Source organism: Balaenoptera acutorostrata, chromosome 3 (genome assembly GCF_949987535.1).
Source record: "Balaenoptera acutorostrata chromosome 3, mBalAcu1.1, whole genome shotgun sequence".
Taxonomy (NCBI): domain Eukaryota; kingdom Metazoa; phylum Chordata; class Mammalia; order Artiodactyla; family Balaenopteridae; genus Balaenoptera; species Balaenoptera acutorostrata.
Window position 1 is genome coordinate 4,176,803 of NC_080066.1, and position 24,796 is coordinate 4,201,598.

The 24,796-nt window shown below is 40.5% G+C and overlaps 1 protein-coding gene across 6 annotated transcripts in view; it reads right to left on the reverse strand.

Annotated features, from left to right (window-relative positions):
• The window catches only part of CACNB2 (calcium voltage-gated channel auxiliary subunit beta 2), a 400,160-nt gene that overhangs the window by 36,425 nt on the left and 338,939 nt on the right, over positions 1-24,796 (reverse strand). For 4 of the 6 annotated variants that reach the window (XM_057542158.1, XM_057542159.1, XM_007196401.3 and 1 more), the window contains 6 exons: positions 16,157-16,279; positions 14,125-14,261; positions 10,670-10,746; positions 5,162-5,295; positions 1,448-1,528; positions 932-990 (listed from right to left, as the gene is read on the reverse strand). In XM_057542158.1, coding sequence (XP_057398141.1) covers positions 932-990; positions 1,448-1,528; positions 5,162-5,295; positions 10,670-10,746; positions 14,125-14,261; positions 16,157-16,279 — 611 coding nt within the window. Of the gene's footprint in view, positions 1-931; positions 991-1,447; positions 1,529-4,996; positions 5,017-5,161; positions 5,296-10,669; positions 10,747-14,124; positions 14,262-16,156; positions 16,280-24,796 lie in introns of all 6 variants that reach the window. The other 2 variants (XM_057542160.1, XM_007196402.2) reach the window with 1 other exon arrangement.

A 24,796-nucleotide genomic window follows, 5' to 3' on the forward strand; every position in this document is an offset into this window, starting at 1 on the left:
GCAAATGAAGTATTTCAAAGAGGATGGAGTAGTCCGCCATGTCGATTAGGAGGAGGGCTGAAGATCCCCTCCTGGATTTATCAACATGAAGGTCACTGGTGATCTGACGTGACTAGTTTGGGGTAAGTGATGGGGAGGTAACTGGAGTAGGTTCAAGAGACTCAGGAGAGAGCAAGTACACACAACTTGTTCAAGGAGAGTTGCTATAAAGAGAAGAAGGAAAACGGGACAGCTAGAGGGGCATATGAGGTCAAATTTTGCCAAAGGGGTAACAACTCCATTTTTATATGCTGATGGTGTTTCCATTAGAAGGAGAAATACTGCCGAGGAGCGAGGGAAGGGCTGTGATAGCTGTGTTGGTGTGGGGATGGGGAAATGGGATCTAGCACCCAGGTAGGGGGTTGGTCATTGCTCACAGTAACAGGAGAAAAGGCAGAGCATTCAGGCAAATACAAAAGGGGGGATGGGTGTGGTGGTGGGATCGCTTGGACCGTCTCCTCTGTTTGCCTCTGTTTTCTCAATGAAATAGGAAGCAAGTTCCCGGGAGAGCTCGAGAGGAGAAGGGTTTGATGAGAGAGGAAATGGTGTGAAAGCCTTTTAGAAGACTAGAAAAGTGCATGGAAGAGGCATATAGAGTATGATTTCTGGGCAGCACTGAGGGCCAGCTGATCATGAATTTAGGGTGAGATTCGTCAGCAGGGGTTTGGCCAAGTTCAGCTTACGGATGCAGGTGTAAGAAGAGAGAGCTGACGATGTGCCGAGCAAATACGACAAATACTGACTGAATCCGATCGAACTGAACGGAACTTTCTTCCTGTCACCACAGAGACTTCAGAAGCGAGTTTCCTCTTGGGATCACATGCCTGTCCCACCCAGGTTTCATCACCTTCACAACAAAAATCCACAAAACCCAGAATTCTGAAATACTCACCGCCCTTCGAATCTGTGTTTTAAAAAATCGAACAATGCTTTTTGCATCATATCTGTGACCTGCAATTGAGTAAGCAATAAGAGACAATAAAATATCACTAATTATGATAAAACAATTTTACTACCTTTAAGAATGTCTGAAAACCTGGGCTTTCCACTGGGAAAAAGTAGCATGTGAGGTTGCCCCTGTTTTCCGTCGCTGAGCTCTGATACAGTAACAATCAAAAAGACAAAGATCCCCAAACTCACTCTCAGAGCGACAATTAATGATATTGCAAGGGGTTTCAGTCACTCTGCATGTGATACTCTCTCTCCAGATTGAGTCAACTGTAGCTCACAAGGCAACAGCCAAGAAAACAAAATAGAACAGAACAGGTAGCAATGTACCCTGTGGCTTGAAAACAACATGCTTTGCTGCCCCAGCTCTTTTCTAAGTTCAAGAGTCAGGAGAGGGAGGTGGAGTTGCAAAGCAGTTCAGCATGCAAGGTCAAGGGTACTCCAGAGGGCAGCTACCTACCTCGTACCCCTTCAGAGAGGGGCCCACCAGGACCACAGGTCGCATAGAAGGGACCACGTCATAAGGAGAGGTGTGCTCTGTCTGCAGAGAGAGAGGAGATGCCTTCAGATGGTTAAAAGGCAGCAGCAACTCAAATATTTTATGTATAACCTGTTCTGTCTCAACTCTGCTATACAAGGCACTACCTTTCCAGACATTTCCTTTGCCTCTTTTTCTAAATAAACCCAATCCGAGACTGGGTGGGTTTATTTCCCTCACGTTTCGAAGTGATTGAGTTCTCTACAGTTTTCTGGCTCTCCTTAAAAAATGCTCCTGACGTTCCTAAAGCAGGAGGGGCTGCTTTTGAACAGAAGCTAGTTGGTAGAACAGACAGAAACATGCCTCATGCAGGAGAGGTGCTTTTAGGCTTGACTGGAGGTTAATATTGCTTTTCAGATGGCATTTGAGTTTTCTCAAGAGTCGAGCGATCAGACCTCACGTGGTTAATTACAAAGAAAAGAATTTGGGTCTTAGATGTTGGTCTTACCTGGATAAAACCTCATTTCAAAACATTACCAAATACTTGACAGTTTCTATTTTGCTGTGAGAGTTTAGATGAGCCCATGTGCTTGTTCCAGTAGACGGAATCACGATCACTATTCACAGCTGAGGGATTCACATTTTTAGATTTTTGGAACTTAAACACTCACAATGTAAGGTTTATGTGCCTTGGAGGGAAGGTGGTTCACGTGTGTGTGATAATATATCCAAGCAGGCCTCCGTGGCCTCAAAAGGTTCACTGTCATCTTGCACATCTCATATGCTTCTTAAGAACCGTTTAGGAGGCGCTTCTGTTACATAACTAATTCATGCCCTCCCACAATAATTTATTTCTTTTTTAGAAGAGCAGGGGGAGGACCGAATTTTGTAGCAATTTCTAAAACTTGCAACAATTTTCAGCTCTCCTGCTTCCAATAAAATAATGAAAATAAAGCTTTTTCCAAAAATTAGATAACTCATTTGTTTGATGATCTTAAAATCTGCTATTTTAATAGCAGAAAATGTTAAAGTGACCCAAAAAATGACTTTTTTTTTTTTTTTTTTAATGTAGAAGAAAGAGCTATGGCCTGAGACACTGGGATAAACAAATCATGGTGACAGGAATGTTCGTGCATTGAGGAGTGTCTGAAAAAATATATATTTTAAGAATCACACAGACCCAGACAAAAATCTTCTCCAAACTATTTGAAGAATTTGATACACATCGCAAATGTGAATGTCATTATTGCACCAGGCGGGTGCTCAAGAACATGTCACTGATGCTTAAAATGGCCCTTTACGAACTTTCTGACTTTGATCGAATTTAACTCGCTGGGGGGAAGGGGGAGGGGATGAAAAAGCATTTCAAATTCAAAAGGTTCCATCTGAGCTTTTGCCAATAGTCACAGACAATCTAATCCGAGGCGAGAAAATATTACTGTGACTGTGCTGTCAGATTTTACTGCTGAAAACTTTAGTGTTCAAAATGAATTTTAATAGACACAATCAAGGTAGAATACATTTTTAAACAGAAGAAGAAAAAAAAAAACCAAGACAAACATAATACAGTGACAGCACAAATGCCACACAAGCACCACTCTAAAAGCAACCTAAAACATGGAAAACAATCTTATCATTGCGTCTCAGGTTGTTTCTTTTGGTTTCTGAACTCTACATTGAAGCTGACCACATCATCAATAACATAAGAAGAATGAATACCAGTGCCAAAGGCATCATAAGCATATTCATGAAATGATTACATAAAATTAATTCATCAAATTAATTCATGAAATTATTGCATTTATACCACCTGGGATCATGTTGAAAGTGTTTAGAAACCAAGTCCTTATAACTATGCAGTCTAAGAATACCTTTTCCACTGTTATAAGTGGCATGCATTTTAGGAACAGCTCCCAAGAAATTTTATTTCAAGTCTTTAAATATGCAGTGGCCCAGTATTGGACAGGTCTTGGGTTCCTTCGATTTGTGACTGCAAACTAGCAAAGTGTCACCCATGCTGGTAATCAATCAGCCTCTTTATCAGTAGGGTAGCAGAAATTACCTTATTTGATGGAATATTGGTACTTTGTGCTCTACGGGTCTTGACACCATCCTTTTTATCTATCCTTTCCTGCTAAGTGTAATGTGTTCCGATTATTTAGTGGAAGAACTACGATAAACATTTTTCAAATTTTGGAATTTAAGAGTCAGCAAACTTCAAACACCTATCAGCGAACGTGGTGTTTGTTCCTGTCGCTGTTCTGTAAAGCCCAGAGCAGCCGAGCAATGCTGAGTTTCTAGGTTTCTGCTGCTCTGAACACTGTTAGTCATGTGGCTGCACGTTTTAGCCGTGACAAGAAGACAGGACCACAGAAATGGACCCACTGTCGTGGATGGACATCCAGCTGGGGCTCTCGGTGTTCACACAAAAATCCAGGTGTCTCAGTTTGTGCCTGGAGTGGCTAGGTCTTCCATGATGAAAGCAACCATAATTTACTTAAAAAAAAAAACACCGAAACACAGTTCAGCATCTGACACCTCACTGATGACTCAGAGTTCCTCCACAGGGCAGAATCCTTGTGCATAGAGAAGAGCTCAGGGCGTGGACAGTTGAAGGGGGAGTAGACTCTACTCCACCCCTGCGTGACATGAGAGGTTGTGCCGGACTTGCTGACGTCACAAAGAATAACTCTAAAAAGACAGCACAGCACAGCGGGCGGTGGGCAGTGGTGTGTAAAAGAAGGGAAGGAAAGAAGGGGATTGTAGGGGAGGTATCCTTAGAAAACAGTGCTTTGGAGCTACAAAATGTGCTGGAGGAAACAGACTTTGGAATCCGTGGAGCGCAGCAAGACCCCAGTTTCCAGTCAGGAGACAAAGAACATCACTGGGTAGCATCTTGGTCGGCCAGTGGCAAAGGCTCTACGCATAGCCACCGCGCCGCCGTCCGATGGGGGACGCTGAGGTCTGAGTAACATCGGGAGAGGGTTTATATATGACAATAGGAGAAACTCACAGTAAACCGCCAAAACAAGCCTGCAGTTTCCCACTGGTCTTGTTCATCGGCAGATTTTGCACCTAGTGCGTCAGAAGTTTAAATGCTGACTAAATTAAAAATTGAAGAATTGAAAAAAATGTTTTAGTACAAGCTATGTACCTGGATATCATAAATCAGAATCTAATGCTGGTTTTAATAGGCTTGATGATCAGTTAAATTTCTGCAGAAAAGAGAGAGACAGAAGCATGCACAAGAGAGGTGCATTTCATGGAGGTGTCAGCGTTTGACGTTCCTTGAATGTTGGAACGAATGTCCTTGGAGGGTAGATATTATTCCATCAAAAAGGCTAAGTACTGCAATGGCGCTTTCACAGGTCACTCACTGAATTTAGTTGGTTGGAAAATGCATGGACTCAGTTAGCGGCTTGATAGGTTCTTTTCATACGACAGAACTGATTGTATTGAATAAAACTGGGGGATTGAATGCTAATGATGCCAGGGGCAGGATAAACACAGCTTATGTCAATGTGAACTTACCGATTTCTGCTTCTGCTTAGCTACAGCAGCATGGAAAAGAAACAAAGAATAACAAAGCATGCATGTTATTGGCTTTATCAAGGACGCAGACAGTCCACAGGACTAGAAATGTGACGTAGTGCAGTCGAGCACGTGGACAGACGCAAGCTTGGAAGTTCATGTTACCTTCTTAAAGAAGGGCATTCTTTTCTCTTTGGAGTGGGGTGACGTTACACTGTTTGCACTGGGTTTAGGGGAGCGGTGGTTTGCTGGAATATCATTGTCTTCTGCATCTAAGCCAGTTGCATCTATGTCTATAGCTATATACAGACAAACAATTCAAAAATCATCAGGTAGACAGGAGAGGAAAAATCGGTTATCAAAAAAATAAAACGAAAAGCAAACAAAACTAACCACAGTCAGAGATCTATCATGAGTGCTCAGCACAGTAAACAAAGTAAAATTTCAAGGTAAAGCACATGAAGAACGTAATCAAATCAAACAGAAAGATGCTCTCATAATATCTGTGTGCTTGGACACATCAGTTTCATGCTAAATCTCTCGAGTAAGATTTTTCAGAGAAACGAGTTTTTAATTTGTAGTTTTGTTTCAAATATAATATTGATATTTTCCAAATCAACTGTCTATGAGTAACAGGACAGAACACCTTCACTTCTTCCCAGAGCTTAAACCAGCTTTCAGATAATCAGCAACTACATGGGAAACCTTTATCACATTGTGCCTCTGATTTCTTATTGCGCTTGGTTTTGTGTGAAAATAAAGGCAGTGTGAAAAGGCTCACCGAAATTACAACAGGCACTTGAGGGAAAGAGAGAATAGAAAATCCTAAACCCAGCAACACAAAGAAGTTATACACAGGGCAAATGATTCTGGAGGGACCAGGATGGACCAGATTAAAATGATTTCATGATGATGTGGGCACCCCCGAGGCAGGCCTGATTGAAGACTAATTAGAAACCACTGGATCCAATGATGTCCAAATGAAATGAATCTTATACAACGACCTAAGGCGCCTCCCGATGATTTTATATAAACTCACTGGATTTACATGAGAGGCAGTGCAGAAGGGCAGGCAGACCCGAGAGAATATGCCACCGACCTCCTCATCTGGAGAATGAGGGGTTTAGATTTGTGGTTCCACGTGTTTTCAACTTTATAACTCATGGGCCCTGAAAACAGAGCACTGGAGAATTAAGTCTCCAATGAAAAAAGATCCAGCATCTCACTGTGAGGTTTATACGGTGCATCCGCACGCGATCACTAGAGAATTTGATCCTTGGTAGAATCAGAGCTGGAAGGCATTTGAGAAAATCAACTGCAACTCTCTTATGTTTCAAGATTGAAAAGAAATTCTCAGAGTTGAAGGGACTTGTTTTTGGTGAAAACTTGGAATCTAGCTCTTCTGCCTCTGTGATGCTGTACGACTCTCCGGCCGAGGTCCCGCCGCAATCCCGGTGCTCTCATCCAATTCCCTAAGCTCCCCAAGTGGGCTCGTGTCCTCAGTGTCAGGATTCAGGAAGATATTACAGAGCTGAGCTCACAGAAAATTATTGTGTCCTTTAGGTGAGGTCAAGTAGAAGGAGAGAAGAAGAAATCTACTCGCCCCAGGAAAGCATCATATCACACATGTAGTTCTCTTAACAAAAACCACAGTACATTGAGACTTAAGGGCCAAATTACTATTATGAAAGGACGGATGGCTCAGTGTTACAAAACCTTAGCTTCCATTCCCTGTGAAACATAAGCTGCCCTGGTGCTCATGACAGCCGCCCCGAACCTTTCCAAATGACTGGAGATCATCTGACAGGCATCACGTTATTTTTCAGTGTTGAAGTTATTACGGATATTAGATGATTCACTCAGCCTTTCGAAAACTAGGCTCTCCTGTTGAATTGTTCCTCTTCGTTTGATTAGGTCGAAACGCTGGGTTGGAGCGAACACCTGACATTGTTAGCACAGTGTTGCAAATGTCAGCTCTTGCTTGCATGAAGACGAGGTAAGGATGCTTTTCCTCCAGTGACAGTCGTAACAGAATGAGTTCATTTCAGGTATATAGTTAGGCATACCTGGTAAATATGCCTTTCTCCTTGCCCCATCTATGCCTTTGCATAAGCTAAGAGGTTCAGCACGTGTTGTACAGTGGAGACATTATGAAATGTGCGTAGTGGTTTGAACTGATGCTGACTTGTATACCACCCGATGATGCTTTTCCTTGAATCCCAATTTAGGGAGCATGTTATTCATGTCTTCCTGGATAAGATGGAGAGGATCTGGCTCAGTTTTTCATTATTCCTATCGTATGCCTTAAGCCAAATCAAATAAGTTTCCCTTTTGGTGGTCAATTCCCACATGCTTCTACCTTTCTAGTCTTTTATGGGGCTTATAAAGGCCACATTCAAGGGACAGTCCCCTTGAGAGCCTCTCTGAAATTGAGGATACCTAATGGCCTGTCAGCGTTGACAGGACCCTGGGATGGCAAAGTTCATGAACTGAATTTTATGATTTGTCCATTGGGTTTTTTATTTAAAGGGAGAGCGGAAATGCGTAAAAAGTTGAGCTGGGCCATTGGCCAGATATTTGGTTGCCCCCTCACATAGCCTGAGTCAGGTTTGAAATTTACCTGTATTTGGACACAAGGGCTCAAAATCCCAAATTGAGGACTTGGCAATTTACTAGTCCTGATTTTGGTTAACTGAAATCTAAAAGCATCTGGGTTTGCCCCGAGACACAGAATCCTAAAACATTTGGCTACTTTCAGAACACGTTAAAGAAATTTACTGTGCGTTAAGAAGCACCTTCAACTCTTTTCATAGTTCTGTATACTTTATTAGGCTCAGATGGTTCTCCTTATACTGAGAGATGTGAGATGTTCCCTTTTCTAATTTCATACTTGCATTGGCATACCTTGGCAAACCTTATTAGTATTTACTTGGGAAAAACTGCTTCCTTTAAAAAATAGCTTCTTTTCTTCACTAGCACGCTTTAGTTTAAAAATTATTTATTTATTTATTTATTTGGGCAGAGACCCTTGGGAACATTTTTTGAACTCTAAATTTAAACGTAATCTTAGACAGTTGGGTCGAGTTGAGTGGCATGCTGGGGCAGCGCATGCGGACACATGTGTAGGTATGGGACATGCGCTGTGCAACCAGCTACTACCTCATTCCCCAGGGGTGAGGTGGAAATTTTTCGTTTTCCACATCCTGGAGAACCTCCAATTACATTTACTCCGGGCAAATGCTTCTGTTCTTTAGTCTCGCAATGAGTGAGGTGAATCGTAGGTAGGGCCTCGGGAAACAAAGATGATAATGATAATCGGAGGCCATCCACATTTGATAGATTAGGCAAGTTTCCCTGCGGGCGGGATGGAGGACTCTCTCTGTAGAATTTTCTGATGTCTTCAGTTAAGTAAGTTGTAGTATTGATACGAAAGTTATAGCAGGAGCCTGATGGACCTATTATACATTTTGCAGTTGGTTAATATTTCCTGTTCACTTAGTCACAGTGTTTTCTACTCTTGGGATTCAGAAAAGTGATTCCAAAGTCCTGTGTCTGTATAAAACTCAGGGAGTGAAGTTTACAATCTCTTTTTTTTCTTTACACTGTGGTTTTTATTTTTTTACCAAGTAAAAATGTCAACACTTCCACATTGTAAGGCAAAGATGATGGAGAGATTGTTTTCCGAAAACAAAAATTATCCATGTTTTAAAGAACATAATTTGTAGTTAACTTGTCTTTTTTTAAATTGAAGTATAGTTGGTTTACTATGTTGTGTTAATTTCTGCTGTACAGCAAAGTGATTCCATTATACATATATATATATACATATATATATATTCTCTTTTATATTCTTTCCCACTATGGTTGATCTCAGGATATTGAATAAAAAATCATCTGTATCATACGAAACTCTTTTTTTTTTTTTTAATTATTTATTTATTTATGGCTGTGTTGGGTCTTCGTTTCCGTGCAAGGGCTTTCTCTAGTTGCGGCAAGCGGGGGCCACTCTTCATCGCGGTGCGCTGGCCTCTCACTGTCGCAGCCTCTCTTGTTGCGGAGCACAGGCTCCAGACGCGCAGGCTCAGTTAGTTGTGGCTCACGGGTCTAGTCGCTCCGCGGCATGTGGGAGCTTCCCAGACCAGGGCTCGAACCCGTGTCGCCTACATTGGCAGGCAGATTCTCAACCACTGCGCCACCAGGGAAGCCCCTCATACGAAACTCTTAATTGAACTTGATGTTTAGGAATGACTAACATCTGGCTACAAAAATGAAATGTTATTTTCCAAACACACTGACTTATTCTTCAAGATGCACGTGCCAGGTCTCGTTATGTGGCCGAAACGATGAGAAGGCTACATTTCGCCTAAAGGGAATGGAAAACCCCTCCTGGGTGACGGAAGTGGGGTTGACAATCTGGGGGTGGAGCTGCTACTTTATCACAATGTGAACTGGCATTTTCCCATTTCTGGAGCCTCGTGACAGTCCTCAGGACTCTCCGGGACAGTTTTGAAGACATAGAGGAAGAGTATAAGGTTTGTATCATAATCCCTGCAACTCCACCCATCTGAGAAGGAGCAGAGATAAGCCCCCTTTCGCCTGGGCATTCAGGGAATATCTACTCACCAACCATCAAGAGAAGACATCAACCTCACATCATACCTAAAGGATTTCGATGCTTCATTTCAAACATACTATTTTACTTAATTTTGGGCAACTCAGAATTATTGCTAGTTGTAAGTACATGGTTTTGGAAATCAGTATGCCTTCTAAAACTATTTCTTATTGTGCTCAGATTTTGCTCACTCCACAAGTCCTCTAGTTTTTACTGAGAAGCCCGGGATTGTCTCTAAAAGCTGCCAGCATCCAGGAACAAGGCACGATTGTCAGTAATCAGGGGAATCCTGCTCTTAAGGCAGTCAGATTGCAACTACGTTGTTCCTTGACTTCTCCACAGATGCATGCTTCTCTGTCTTTGACCTCTTCCCACTTCCAGCTTCCTAGAAATACACAAAAGCTCCACTGGCCAACCCTTATCATGTTACTCTGACTCTCAATTGCACCTCTTTGCAAACTAAGACTCTGATCATGGGTTTTCATCCAATTCGACCAATTCGTCTCCTATGTATATAGAAGTCCAAGTTCAACACAGAATGGCAGAGTTGCCAGATTGAGCAAATACAAATTCAGTTAATGAATTTCAGCTAGACAATGAAAAATTTTTCAAGTATGTCTTGTACAATATTGACTCATACTAAAAGTATTATTCATTGTTTATCTGAAATTCACATATATGTTGGTGAGCTTCTTCAGCACTTTGGAAAGAAATCAGTACTCGCTCTTCCTACAAGCGTGGCTGCAGGTGGATGTTCATCCATTTACTGCCCATGACACTGCCGGGGACCATGGCGGAGGGCAGGGCTAGAAAGTCAAATCCGCTCATCACTTTGATCATCTAAGCAGTGAACACACTGACACCGTTTCTTTTCTTTCAAAGCCAGAAAAAAAGGTGCCCAAATTGTTCCTACCTCCAGGTGGCCATTCTCATTTCTGATCCCTTTGAACATCTCAAGGGTTAACCTAGTGATTCAGTCTATGGAAACTCACACAACTAGGTAAAGATGGAGGAAAGCATGAAATGCAGTATGTACTGTTCAGCACTTACTACCTACTTACCAGATGATGGAGGTGTAGATTTTCTGGAACTAGGTACTATGTCACCCAAACTGGATGATGAATTTCCTCCTGATTTACTGGAGTAAAGCAAAAATTTATATTACAACTGACACTTACTTCGGAGATTAAAACATTTGTAATGCTCAATAAACATGATTACTCATTATGTTTTTATTGAACTTTAAATCTGTCTTGCCTCCAAAGAGGCAAAGAGTAATTTCCCAGTGGAGACTCCTAGAGTGCTCGACACAGCCGTGTCAAGGTCTCTGTTGCAAATTCAAGGATTAATTTGAAAAGGCCCTGAGAGAATGGAAGAAAACTTGGGTACTTGCTGCAGTCCTCAAATTCTCTGCCAGGATCCCAGACAGATAAGAGCAAAGATTTCCTCTGCTTCTTATTTTCAAGACTCTCGGAAGCAGTGCACAAACCTGCAGGCTAACAGCCAAACTTCTTGTTTAACTCTTGTTGGGTTCCTGCTCCTTTGTCTTAGCTGGCTTCTTTTTTAGTGTACTAAGATGGAAAGTATTCAAGTTTTTACAAGCAACCTATTAAAAAATCCCCAACAACACAGCTATGCTAAAACCTGCCAACCTTTAAAAGACACACGAGGGAACACGAGAAAGTGTTCTATGATTTAACTCTCAGACTGTATCTGGAACATTCCTCAAGCATGGCTGAACGTGGAGGATTCAGCTTGGTTCATTTAGGAACCATCTGAACAGCGTATACTTCAGAACTACCAAATTCTACCATTAATCCAAGACATGCTTCAGTGTCTTAGAAACTTTGGGGTTAATATTAGAACAGTGGCATTTATGTTTTTACCAGTGGCCAGCGTGCTAAATAATACACCACACGGCCCCTTCACAGAGGTGGATGGAAAGGAACATTTTTAAAAAAGAGTGACACGGAATTTCAGCAAGACAGTCTCATGGCCAAATATTTACAGTCATAGCCAAGCCAGGGTCTAGTGGAAAGAATCCGCTACAGTGTCTATGCATCCAAGGGTGATATTTAATATTTTGTAAATATATACATGTATTTACTATTTCATGAATATTAGTATAAAAATATAAGTTCCACTAAAATACCAGCGACAGGCTGAATTTTATTGCTACCATTCTGGCATTTTAATGTGTAAAAAAGACAAACATCAAAAGCTTTAAGCAAGAACCAGGAGCCCTCTGTATCTTTTTAAGGTTCTTAAAAGATATCCCAGCACGTTTAATAAGCATACCAGATGATATGTAAAAGTAATAAACAGTGGTATTTAGAGAAGCCATTTCTGGCAGTTACACAAGAATACCCATTACCAAGACCAAAGCATTTTCTTCCACAAGTTTTTTTTTTTTTTCTTTTTCTAAACTGCTAAGTCTAATTCCAGTTCAGACTTGGGTTTGTTTTACATTCTCTTCGAATTTCCGTAACAGTCAAAGTATTATTTGAATTGTGTAAAATTGTGACAAACATTGCAAAGAGTTAAAACGTTCAGAATGCAAATTTGCCCTTCATGTTTAATTCTATAAAAATGCTATGTTCTTGAGCTGTGCTCCAATTCCACTGCCTTTGATTTCTGCTGATTTTTTATAATTTACACATCTGAGTTTTATAATACTGCTGAATTCTAGTTATGCCCTCAAAACATAAGTGTATTTAAAATGTTCGGAGACAAATGTAAAAACCTCTGAAAACAAGAAGTATTTTCCCCTACGTAGGCAAAAGCTTAGGTAAAGAGACAGGACAAAATAAAATCCAGAAAATCAAAGGAAAATGAATATGGTTATAGGAAAGGTAAACAAGTTCCTTAGAATAGGTATGAGGTGTTACACTACGCAAATACAGATAATTTATAGTTCTTTAAGGAAAAAATGCAATAGCAAAACAATACGGCTAATACAGTAAATAATAACAGATGGCAATAATAATAACGATTTGTTCTGTGCTTGCTTGGTCAGGCCCTGGTTGCACGATTTCACAGCACATAGGCCTCTGAGGTCAAGCTACAGACAGATTGATTTTGTTTACATCCTGATTCTACCTTACTTGCTGTGCAGCCTTGGTCAAGTTCCCTAAATTCTCTTAGCCTGTTTCCTCATCTGCGAAGAGGCCCAAATACCTACCATTCCTGTAGGTTCTTATAAAGCTGAGCTGATCGCTAACGGCTATACCAGGGTTCCCCAGCTGGGAGGCAAAGGAAACCCTGCCTTCTTAACAATTTGGCAAAAATGTCTCCCATCCTACTCCTTGAGAAGTAGTTTTCCTTTCTCAGTTTGTATATGAAGAAGCAGAGAAAGATTTTATTAACTAGTATTAAGAAACCATTATCAATACAGAGAATAGAAAAAGATACAATAAAGCCAATACAAGACTAGAAATCAAATAAATGGTATCAGATCTACAACGTCCTATAAGAAAAATGCCCAAGCTTTGTATATCTACACGCATCTACTTTTATATGACTAAATGCATTCACAATCTGAGGGTCCCCAATAACCCAGGGATTAATACAAGTCAAATATGGGCTAGAGGTCTTGAAAAAGGGAAGAATCCATCTGAACTAAAAGAGCCTGAGAGTTATAAAATACTAGTGAATGAAGATGCGTGTTCCAAACCACAAAGCATCTTCTATTTGACTTGTTTGTGGGCACTTGGAAAAGTTCTTGCTAACACTGATATATGGTCATTGACAAAGGATTTTGCATTACTATGGAAAAAAATAAAATGTAAGCTTCAGAAAACAGAAGCCTAGCTACTCACATTAAAGAAAAGACTTGCCAGTAACACATCCTTTCACAGGGAAAAGCAAACCATGTTCTTGGACTTGTCTGCAGGGGGCTCAATTTAAAATTCACTCCATATTTGAGGAGCCCTTCTAATGATTCTAGTGAGGGGCAAACAGCCTCAAGAATCCCAGGAAAAAAATCATTTGGCCCCAGCCTATTACATAACTCATCTAATTGCTATCTGCAATGACAATTTACTAAGTTTCCCTTTAAGTGTTGAGCAGTGGGTAGTACTGAAAATTGAGTTTCTTAAGTGAAAATGAAATTAAAAGACCACGAGAGCTGCTCTTTGCTGAAATCTGAGATGGTCATTTCTGAAACGTCTTTCGGCCATGCCAGGCAGCTGTGGACATTGGGATTAGTCACCAGGATTGCTCGATGCCAGAGTATTTTCAGCAAAAGATTAAACTTCGGAATTTCCTCTGCACTGAAGCCTGAATTTAATACTCTATGACCTTAGCTCTTTTCATTCATGATAATACTTAATTTGACTCTCTCCAGAAGGGGATGAAAATGAGAGGCTGGATGAAGTTTTTTAAATGCAGGATTTGTGATGCTCTCACCAGTCTGCTTTTTAACACGTAATAAAGATTGTAGAATACGGCAACTGACAGTACACGAATGATAGTACAGTCTGAACTCTGACACAAACACTTGATATTTTTCTCCTACCTGGAGTAGAATTTCCCTTGCTTGGCTCTCTGTTCATGCTGTAGCCTCATATTTTCTAGCTTGACTGGGCTTGGAATGAATCCGATTTCGCAGCCTTCTTTAACCAATCGCCCTATCCACCAGTCATTGTTAAATTTCTAAACGGAAAATCAAAATTGTTAAAATCAGTGCACAGAAGTTAAACAAATCTTCACATCCTTTTTCTTCCCCATTAACCATTTTCACTGGAGATAAGTATTATGGCAATTACAGTGAACTCAAATATCGCAAGTCAAGAAACCCTGTTCACGTGTTGAGTACGCTAAGAGCAAAGTATTTTCCGGGAGCTCAACAATCCATCTCCCGCTTGACTCTGCCTTCACTTTCCTGGCCGTGAGACTTTCCTGAATTCCACTGCAGCTGCTGGCACCGTGAGTAGGATAAACTCTTCTTGTTCAAAGATTAACCGGTCTTCCTGACAAGAGACTAGCAGGAACTAGGGAGCGTTACAGAGGTCTTCCTCTTATATAATCAGATTAATGAGAAGTATTAAGAGCGAGTGATAAATATTGACATCGACATGAAATATTTGATGTCAGAGCAAAATTTACCTTTGTGCAAACAGGTTTATAATGACCACAGTCCGGCGTTCACAAATGACTTCTCCACTTATGTGGATGTTGGCAATTTCTCTCTTGTGCCTGGAATATCTATCCTAAATCTTTAGGATACGGTTTGATGTCCCTCGGCTGAATAGTATTTTTCAAGCCTGTTCTCGAACATTTCAAAGAAGAATATCCACTCTGTTTTTCTTTTGCTTCTTCTCTAAGCATCAGCCCTTGGGGATGAGAGCCTGGATTCATCTAACTTCCTGTTGTAAAGTGAGATTCTAGGCATGCCATACTTCAGAAATTTTTTGCTGTCTCCCCTTCCTGGCCAAATAGAAATAACAGCTCTTTTGAAAAGTTAAAGAAATGGCAGGCTCTACATTCTCTTGTCTCTTTTCATTGGCGGTTATCATCTCTTGCTTACAGCCTTTAGTGCCTGAGCAGTTAAACCGACATATGCTCCATCCTATATATGATAGTTTGCCCCTGCTAATCCCAAACTCCCATTCCTTCCCTCCCCTACTCCCTCTCCAAGAATATGACAAAGAATATATATATGTGTATAACAGAATCACTTTGCTGTACGGAAGAAATTAACACAACATTGTAAGTCAACTATACTTCAATAAAATTAAAAAAAAATCCTTAGAACAGTAAAAAATTGTTTTACAAATGCTCCCTAGGAGAGACTGTCCCCCAGATGGAAGTGCCCCAATTGTAAATTCCTGCAGGTTCAAGAAAACCTCATACTCACACACCTAGAACATCATGTAAGGGGAATTTCTGGCCATTTCATACAGTGTTCTGCAAAGCAGGCATTTGATAAATGTTGACTCAAAATAAACCTTAATTAAGAGTGAATTTTTCCAATTTACAGATTGAGTCATTGTTAACAAAAAGTGGAGGCTTTTGGCATGGTGGAAAAGGGATGTTCCTGATATCTGTTTCTTGCCTTGTTGGCTCTGATTGCATCCATTTCCCCTTCCCCTGCAGAAATTTACCACCAAAGAAGGAGAATGGGCAAAAGTGGCCTGAGTTTAGACCCTGCTAGCAGAGACGAGAGATCATGAATTCTAGATACTATTATTAAACCCTCCCCAGATGGTTAAACTTGGGACACGAGGGGAAAATGACACACGGTCAAGGTTAAACATTAACACAAAAAGTACAGGTTAAGTATAAAAAAAGGATCGTCTACTCCAGTGGTTCTCAATTTCTGGGTCACAGAGCCCAGGGGAGCCTTGAGGTTATTCCAAGAGGCCTGTGACTTTTTTCTTCTTTAAAAAGGTTATATTTATATTAGAAAAGCTTGAGAGGCACTGATTTCATGTGTATGTTATCCAACTGCAGCTACACGCCATGCTATTTCACAGCAATGAGAAGTAAGAAATGATGCTTCAAGGTAAAAAATTCATGTGGATAGAAATTCCAATTATTCTCCTTACTTCCTTAACATGCAGAAAATCTTTTGCTTCGAATGAGATGGCCATGCCTGGCACCGGGACGTCGTCTTCATGGGCTGCACTGTAGCTGACATTTGTCCGGACTGCAAATGCAACGGGCTTTGTCTAAAACGGGAAAAGGAAGGGAGAAAAAAATTAAAAAAAAGAAAAAACAGTGTTCCCTCTCTTTTCCCCTCAAAGTACAAACATACACTGAATAACTGTTGTCACTTTTGTTGCTTTTCCCAACTTTGGTTCTTTATCACAAAACAGCTTATTAGTATTTACAAACCTTCGAGTGCTCAGCTATACTACCCATTTCCAACATAGAAAAAGGCCACTGTGCTCTTTGAAAGCATTACAAGTAATGAAGGTGAAGATGAACTACTGAAATATGAGTTTACAACATAATAGCTTGTAGCAAATGGAAATCAGGAAAAATACACAGGATTGAAATGCCCAATTCTTGTGTTTCAGTGAAAAAGACTTAGCCACTGCCATCTCCACCCCAAACATGCGCTTTAATTAATAATAAATGGCATAATTCCAAAAGGTACAATGTTTTGGATGAAGAAAGAACCACGGAATATATCTTATGACTACAAACTCTATATTCATGGCTGCCGGCCATCATGAAAGCAATGACCTTTTATTCTTTTATTTTTCCTCCTTGAGTTCACTCAGCCACTAAAGATGATAACATTCGTTAAGCTATCCTTCATTATTTGATGCTTTGCAAATATACAGATACATATTTGTCCTCTATCTAGGCAACACCTGTTTAATCACAAGGTGAAAAAACAGGCAAACTCAGAAACGGTGAAAAGAGGTATTGCTCTAACTGGCATTGTGTTTCTTTCGCATTGTGGGCAAGTGGATTTCTTCTGAGCAGGTTCTTCCTATTCAAAGAGCTCTTCATCGGGACTGCTCATGAAGGACAAGAGGGAATTAGAACAGAAAGAACCCATCTTCACTTCGGAATCTTCAGAGTTAATCCATTCTAGCTGACTACTGTCTGGGTTGAGGACTGAGCTCATAAGAGCCCCGGAGTTACTCAGATCCATGCACACTATGCAGAGTGGGAAAGCAGGACCAGGTTCTAGACATGGGCACAGTAGACAGGAAGTGGACTGAAGACATGAAATGCAATTCTTGGCATCCCTTACGATTTTTTATTAAAAATATAAGAGGGGCTGCTCCTCATATGGAAATACAAAACTTAAAAAAATAGAAATAAAAGTTGCCTATAGTTCTACCACTGAAACACAATTCTTGATAGTGTGATAGTATTTCCATTTTTTCCTGAAATTAAAAAAAATTTTTTGATTCCCATAGCTATAATCATAATATTTTACCCAATTCTTACCCAATTTTTACCCAATTCTTAACATAGTAGTTTTTCAGGTGATACACTTTTTTATTTTTATTTTTTTAATTTTTAAATTTTTATTTATTTTTTTAGGGCATCATTCTCTATTTTAAACAAAAATAACTGAGGGCATATTTTGAAGAGAGGGCGGAGCCACTTATCACGCATCTGGTTTTAACAGATGATAGACTTTAAAAAATCTACCATTAAGAAAATTACCTCAACCATTCAACACTTTTTTTTGACATCTGGGTTTAAAATGTTTTTCACTATGATAAATATTCTGCTTTGAAAAATCTCTGTATGAAAAGGCTCTTTCTATTTAGAATTCTTTCCTTGGGACACATTCCCAGAGGTAGCATGAGCAAGCCATGGGTTATCAAGACCTTTTAAAATTCTGTTCCAAACTACTGTCCAGATGGGCTGTGCCACTTTAAACTGCAAGCAGCAGTATATGTCGGTGCCTTTCTCCATAAGATGCAGTCTTAATCAGACTCAGTTTTACTACTAGAAATAGCATTTTCTTGAGTATATTGATCCATTATTCAAGAAAGTTTCTGATCCCAAAAATATAAATCCAAGATTTTTTTTTTTTTGACATGATCTCTCATCTCTCTCAGGGACCTTTTAAAAAATTTTAAAAAGATACAGAGTTTAAGTGTAGCCTATATATATATTTTTTTTACCACTGGAAGACATAAATTTTAAATGTACAACTCTACAGAGGATCCCACGAAAATCTTTTGTCTTTTATCCAAAGACCAACTTTTCAGACACTGGAGTAGGAAGAGGGAACAGTGAGAAAAAAGAAATAAAGGGGTGGTAAAGGTTAGCCTATAATAAGCGGGGCCACAGATAATGATTTTGTGTTCTTAGATTAAGACTTCAATTCAGAATGTGGAATTCCCTTCTTGGCTCCCCTCCTATCATCAACCATGCTCCCCTTAGACAAGGAGCTTCATACAGGCATCAGCTTTACAGAGCGTACGGGTAGGAGAGAAGAAAGCAGAACCCCGTCCCTCAATGTCTTTGCTTCAGGAACTATATTTCTAACTTAGAATGGAGAATAGACAGAGTGGAGGGAAGATAAGAAGGCTTATCAGCTTGAGAGAAAGAGGCAGGATGCTGACCAAAGGGGATCAATCGACAACGTCATTTTTGATTCACTGAACTCACTTCAGCTCCATCTAGCTTAAGCAGCACATCTATGATATGGAAGATATCATCTACATCAATTCCACTCATGTGGCTTCAAGAACAGAGGGTTTTAGATGAACCTGGATTTGAATGTTGATTCATTTACAGGGAGCGTGGTCTGAACAGATTCCTTTAATCTCACAGAGCGTGTTTCCAAGGCTAGGCTACTGTTTGGTACGTAGAGTGAGCTCAGCACATGAGCATTTTCTCTAGACTAAAAGAACGACCATACGTACATGAATGTTTCCCAATAGTCACTCATCTATTAAGGCTCAGAACGAGTGGTTTCCCCTGTGCTCTGCACTGCAACACACCTCACACCAAACTAGTTAACACAGGTTAATGCCTGCCACGGGATGCATGCTAAACCATTCTCATATTCAAGATATAGCCAAGAATTCTCTCCAGCATGGACCCTTTCACATTCTCTCAGGTATGAGAAACGGTACGGTTTCCCATATTCATGCTGCGTATAGGGTCCTCTCTACTTGCTGTGTCCGATCTGTCTAGTTCTGATTTTCTTTGCTAGCCCTTAGACACAGAGGCTTCTTTTTCTTTGAAACCAACCTGAAGTCCCAAGGGAACATCCCTTACAGACTCTTTGAATTTTTAAGCCCATGAAACTATTTTTCATCAAATGTATCCTGATTTAAGTTGACATCTGCGTGTTTGGCCGACTCAGTATATGCTCAAGGTCTTCATAGGACTTTCTCCTGCCGTCATTCAGGGCTCTCCCCCCACCGGCTGCTCCTCACTGGCTCACTTTCGGTCCGGAAGCCTGCCATACTGTTTTGGTTTTCCAGTATTACTTCTCTAATCAGGGCCCTGGGACCACTCCCCTCTCATGTCGTCCATCATAACAATTTGTGACTCTCATGGATGCTCGGGGCATTTACTTTTGAGGCCAGTGGCCATTTACTCTCTATTTTTGCTCCCTTATTAAGATAAAGCAAAGTCCTGAGAAGCAAGAACAAATAAGAGCCCAGAAACCTTGGGTCCTTACAGAGGCCTCATGGGAGCACCAGGTCAGAGTGGACCGCGGTGACTGACCAGAGCTCTAACGCGTGCTGGGACCCAGAAGGTGTTCTGGGCACTGAGGGAAGCGAAGTTGGTCCAGACCCCAGGACTGAAAGTAACCGCGAGCCCCAAGCAGCGGGTTCTGCCGCAGGTCATAGGTCCCCCGCCTTTGAGGGGTCCTTTGTCCACCCTCTAAAACTCCAGGGCTTCCCAGGTTTGTCTGAAAGGCTTGATCATGGCTGGAGGGGAAGAAAGGCAGAAAACGTAAATATAAAGATGGCTCGCAGCCCTAGGCAGGGTCCCATCAGGACTGACTATTGTGAATGGTACTTAAATCCAAATTCAGATTCAGATTTAGATTCATCCGACTCTACAGAATCATTAGGATACCGAGGAGACAATATGACCCCCTTAATTCCACTGTCTTTCTTTTCAGTCGACCCCCTTCATATCCTGGGAACTTTATTCTCAGGCCAGTGCCCTAGCCGGAGTCTATTTTGCTCTCTCCTTCTACCTGGGTTCCTGGCTAACTTGTCTTGTAGCTGTGGAGGACCGGATACGTGATGGAGAGGCACACAATTCTATCAGCCTTTGCTTCTCCCTCTCCTGTGCCAACAAAAAAGGGAACAGATTGGTTCTCTGCCTTTTCTGGTACCTCCCATCCAGTATCCGCTACGTAGCCTCAGGGTGGTTGGTAAACCCCTACCTGTCCTTGGTAGTCTACCTTTTGACACAGAATTAAACGTTCGCTGCCACTTAGCTTGTAGACTAAAGTGCCAATAAATACCAACTTATAGAAGAGGAGCATCTCGTTATCCGGACAGTAATGCAAAAGTGCTTTAAAAACTCTAAGGCTGTGTCATTTCACCCTGGTGTCTGCAGCCTGTTTTCAAATAACATTTCAGAAGAAGGCAATGAGTGAGTGACACAGGTATTAAAGACGTCCTTGCTCTCCTCTTCCAGGTCCTTCTTTGTCTTGGACATGGCACGACTTATGATGAAATGATAAAAGCTACTACTTTGGATGTCTGCGAAGTGCTGTGCTGTGTATTATGCACAGATTTTTGCATTTAATTTAATCCCGGCAACAACCATTCCTCCCAGATGAGGAAACTGAGTTTCAGAAAAACTTCTCCAGGGCCACAAGCAATGGAGGTGATCTTCAAATCCAACTATCTCATCTGAAAGCCTGAGTTCCTTCTGCAGTCCTCGCCTGCTTTTCATTCAAAGGGCTACATGGATAGCAATTTTTGAGCATTTAGATGTCTGTGTGAAATTTGTGAATGCTGGAAAGTAATAATTTACAGAATGCTACAAATTGTTTGGTACCAAAAAAAGGTAAAAATGTAGGCCTAAGTCTGCCTTGTAGCCTAATTTAGTCCATTTTTTAAAATGTAAAACATTCAACGAGCAGTGTCACATGTTAGAACTCCAGGCATTCATGATAAAGGTCATGTATTGCTGTATCTTTGCCCTTCAATCAGTTTGTGGTCCAGTAAATAATAACAATATCAAATCATGATTTTTATTTATTTAGATGTGACTTTTCTTTTTTCACGTCTCTTTTTCACAATACATAAAGCTCTCTTTCATTCAAAAAGGACTGAGATAGTAAAATACACGTGGTTTCATAGTTTCTAAAAGTGCCACCAAGAATGCTGCATTGGGAGAATTAAAGCCCTCAGCTACTACAGTCCTAAAAAGGTAAGAAAAAGTCACTCCAAGTTCCTTACGGTGAAATGTTTCGTGGGCTAACTTTAAGGATTTTTGAGTAGCCTGAGAGTTATTTTGGGAACATTCCAAGTTGGCTTAGTCAGTTTATGACTCTTGGTTTATGGTTCTCAGGATGGACTTCGTTTGATGGACGACTGCACTTAGTTACAAATACAGCAGGAGGACGCAAGGACGAGGACGCAAACCACCTGCTTTCCTCATCTCCCTCCTCCTTCCGACTCCAGCACCACTATATTCTGGCCCAGCAATGTCCACTGTACCCTCCCAAACTTTTCTGATGTTTCTGCTCTGACTCAGGCCCTCTAGCCCCCATTCTGACTCTCACCACGCTGCCACTTGCTCTACTCTGCCTAGAGATGGACATCTGGGCCGGTCATTAACAGACGTGAGGGGAGCCCATCTGGAAAGTTCGGGGGGATGCTTGTGGACAGCTCTGGGGCCACATGACTTGCTATTTCTCACAACCCAAAGAAGTTCCATCAGCACCACGGAGGCCCGGCCTATGGAAGCTCATAGGCTCCTGTCAGAGATACGTTTGAAGTTTATAGCAGGAACCATCTTTATTTTCTCACAATCTTCTAGAATCACTAGACCTAAGGCTGTCAGAAAACAATAATTGTAAGTAGGAGATAATTAACTTAAGAAGATCTCTTTGGATCCATCAATTCCACTTCTGGGCATATATCCAAAGGAAACAAAAACACTATGCTAAAGCGATATCTAGACCCCATGTTCACAGCAGTGTCATTTACAATAGTCAAGACAGGGAAACACCCTAAGTGTCCACCAACAGATGAATGGATAAAGAAGATGTGAGATACACACACACACACACACGAATATTATTCAGCCATGAGAAAGAAGGAAATCCTGCCATTTGCAAAAACATGGACGGACTTTGAGAGGATCATGCTAAGTGAAATAAGAGAAAGACGAACACTGTCTGATCTCACTTATATGTGGAATCTCAAAAGCGAAACAAAACAAAACCCCAAAATTTCTGGTCATGAAGTAAGATAAGACAAATTATCACAAATTCATGGTACTCTTGAGTTTTCTTCCTAAACAACGACTTAATGAGTTAAGAGGGAAGCTGATCATCTTAATGGATACAACAAATGTTTACCTTTCATTTATTAAAAATGTGCTAATGAATGATGGAATACTTACTGTTAAAAAGCAAAATGAAATTCACTCAAATAAGAATAAAAATAGAATTCTGATCATGATTAATAGCTACTTGAATTTTCATGCATCGATTTCTTCATTTCTTAATACAGACGCATTTTATTATGCTGAATAGCAAAGTATGTTTTTCCATTTTCATTTGGAGACCATTAATAGCTAATAACATACAAGGAAAATCCATAATTTGTTTTAATGTCTACAATGGATTGTCTTAAATATTAACTACTCCCAACTTATAGTATTTTCTTAAAGAAATGGAAAGAAAAATGTAAAGAATTTAAATGACCCAGGTTCCTATTATAAGAGACTACAGAAAAGAGAGCTTAAAAATCTAATGAGATTTTGATCCATTTTCTTGTACATAATAATTTCCTATAAAACTTGCTATGCTTTTCTGTGATTTTAAATGACTCAAATGGGAGTATAGCCATTGAGTCTTACAATGGAAATACTCAGACAAAGAGAGGGTGAGGTACTTTCAGGAATAAGATCAGAGCTATCTGCTTTATTTATTACATATTAATGCTTGCCAATCATTGAACTTTTTGAAAATCTTTGCTTAATTTATTATAAAGTATCAAGGGTAGTCTGAGAATTCTTTAATAGTAAACCAAAGAAAACCACAGTGATAAAAAGAATGTAACAACCAATTACGTATCCTGCTAACTGAACGCTGAATCAGACTGAATAAGCAAATAATCACAGATTTGTCATAAGATAAAATTTATATAGGCAGTTAACTGATTTGAGAAATTCAAATTTCTTGTCTAGAATGGATTCGCTTAATGAATATTTATTAAGTACACGCTTACTATCTCAAGTTCTTATGCTCGCATAGATTAACTTATATTCTAGTAGAGGAGATATCATAAGTAAGATAATTGATAATTTCAAATAATGAATAAAGTAAAACAAAGTTTTGTGAGTAGAGAGGAACCACAAGTGAAGGATGGATTGGCAATGTGAAATGGGGTGTTTAGGGAAAGCCTCTTTTGAGTTCTCAATGATCTCTTCATCCATCCATCCATCATTTATGTTTCAGGTACTGTTTTGGACAGTTGGGCTACATCAGTGACCAAAAGAAACTAAAATTCCCTGCCCTCTAAGAGCTTAATTCTAGACAGGAGAGACATATCCTAAGTAATAGACATAATAAACAAAGTATATAACATGTTAGGAGGTGACAAATTCTGTGGAAAAAGAAAAAGAAAAACAAGGTAAGGAAAGCCACAGTGTCAGATGACAGGGCAGGGACAGTTTCACATGGGAGTGGAGGTAGTTTGCCTTGAGGAGGTAACATTTGGACAAAAGCATGAAGAGGTGAGGGAATGCAGGTGCCTGAACTCCGGGCAGAGGGAAGAGCCAGTGCAGAGGCCCCAGCGTGGGAGCAGGCCAGACTGGCTGGGAGAGGACAAGGAGGTCAGAATGGCTGAGTGGAGGGGACCAGAGAAAGGAACAAAAGATGAGGTCAGAGCTCTCAGGTGATGCCTGGCTTTGCAGATCAGAGTCAGGACTTGTGGCTTTTGTTTTAAGTGAGATGAGAACTCACTGGAGGGTTTCCAGCAGAGGAGTGATGGGTCTGACATGTTCAAAGGGCTATGATGGCTGTTGAACTGAAAAGAGGCTTTGGGGACTTTGAAGTGGAACAGGGGAATCAGCTGGAGATGCTTACAGTGACCCAAGTGGAGAGATGATGATGGTTAAATCAGGGTGACAGCAATGGAGGTGGAAAAAATAAATGGTCCAATTCTGCATACATTTTCAAAGCAGAGTCAACCAAATTTGCTGATAGATTTGATAAGGGCGTGAAAGAGAGTGAACGACGATGCCAAATGTTCTGGGTCTGAGTGATTAGAAGGATGATGTACCCATCAAGTGATACGGGGGGTGGGGGGGTGGGGGCGGGAAGAGGGCTACAGTGCTCAGAAGGCAGAAATAAAAAATTTTACATTTCTTTTAAATTGAAGTATGGTTGACTTACGATATAGTAGTCTCAAGCGTACAACACAGTGGTCTAATATTTTTATAGATGACACAAAAATGTTACATGTTTTGAACATGTAAAGTTTGAGATCGTATGAAACATCCAAGTAGAATTTGGAAGAGGGCTCAAGGTCTGAAAATTTGACAGAAAGATC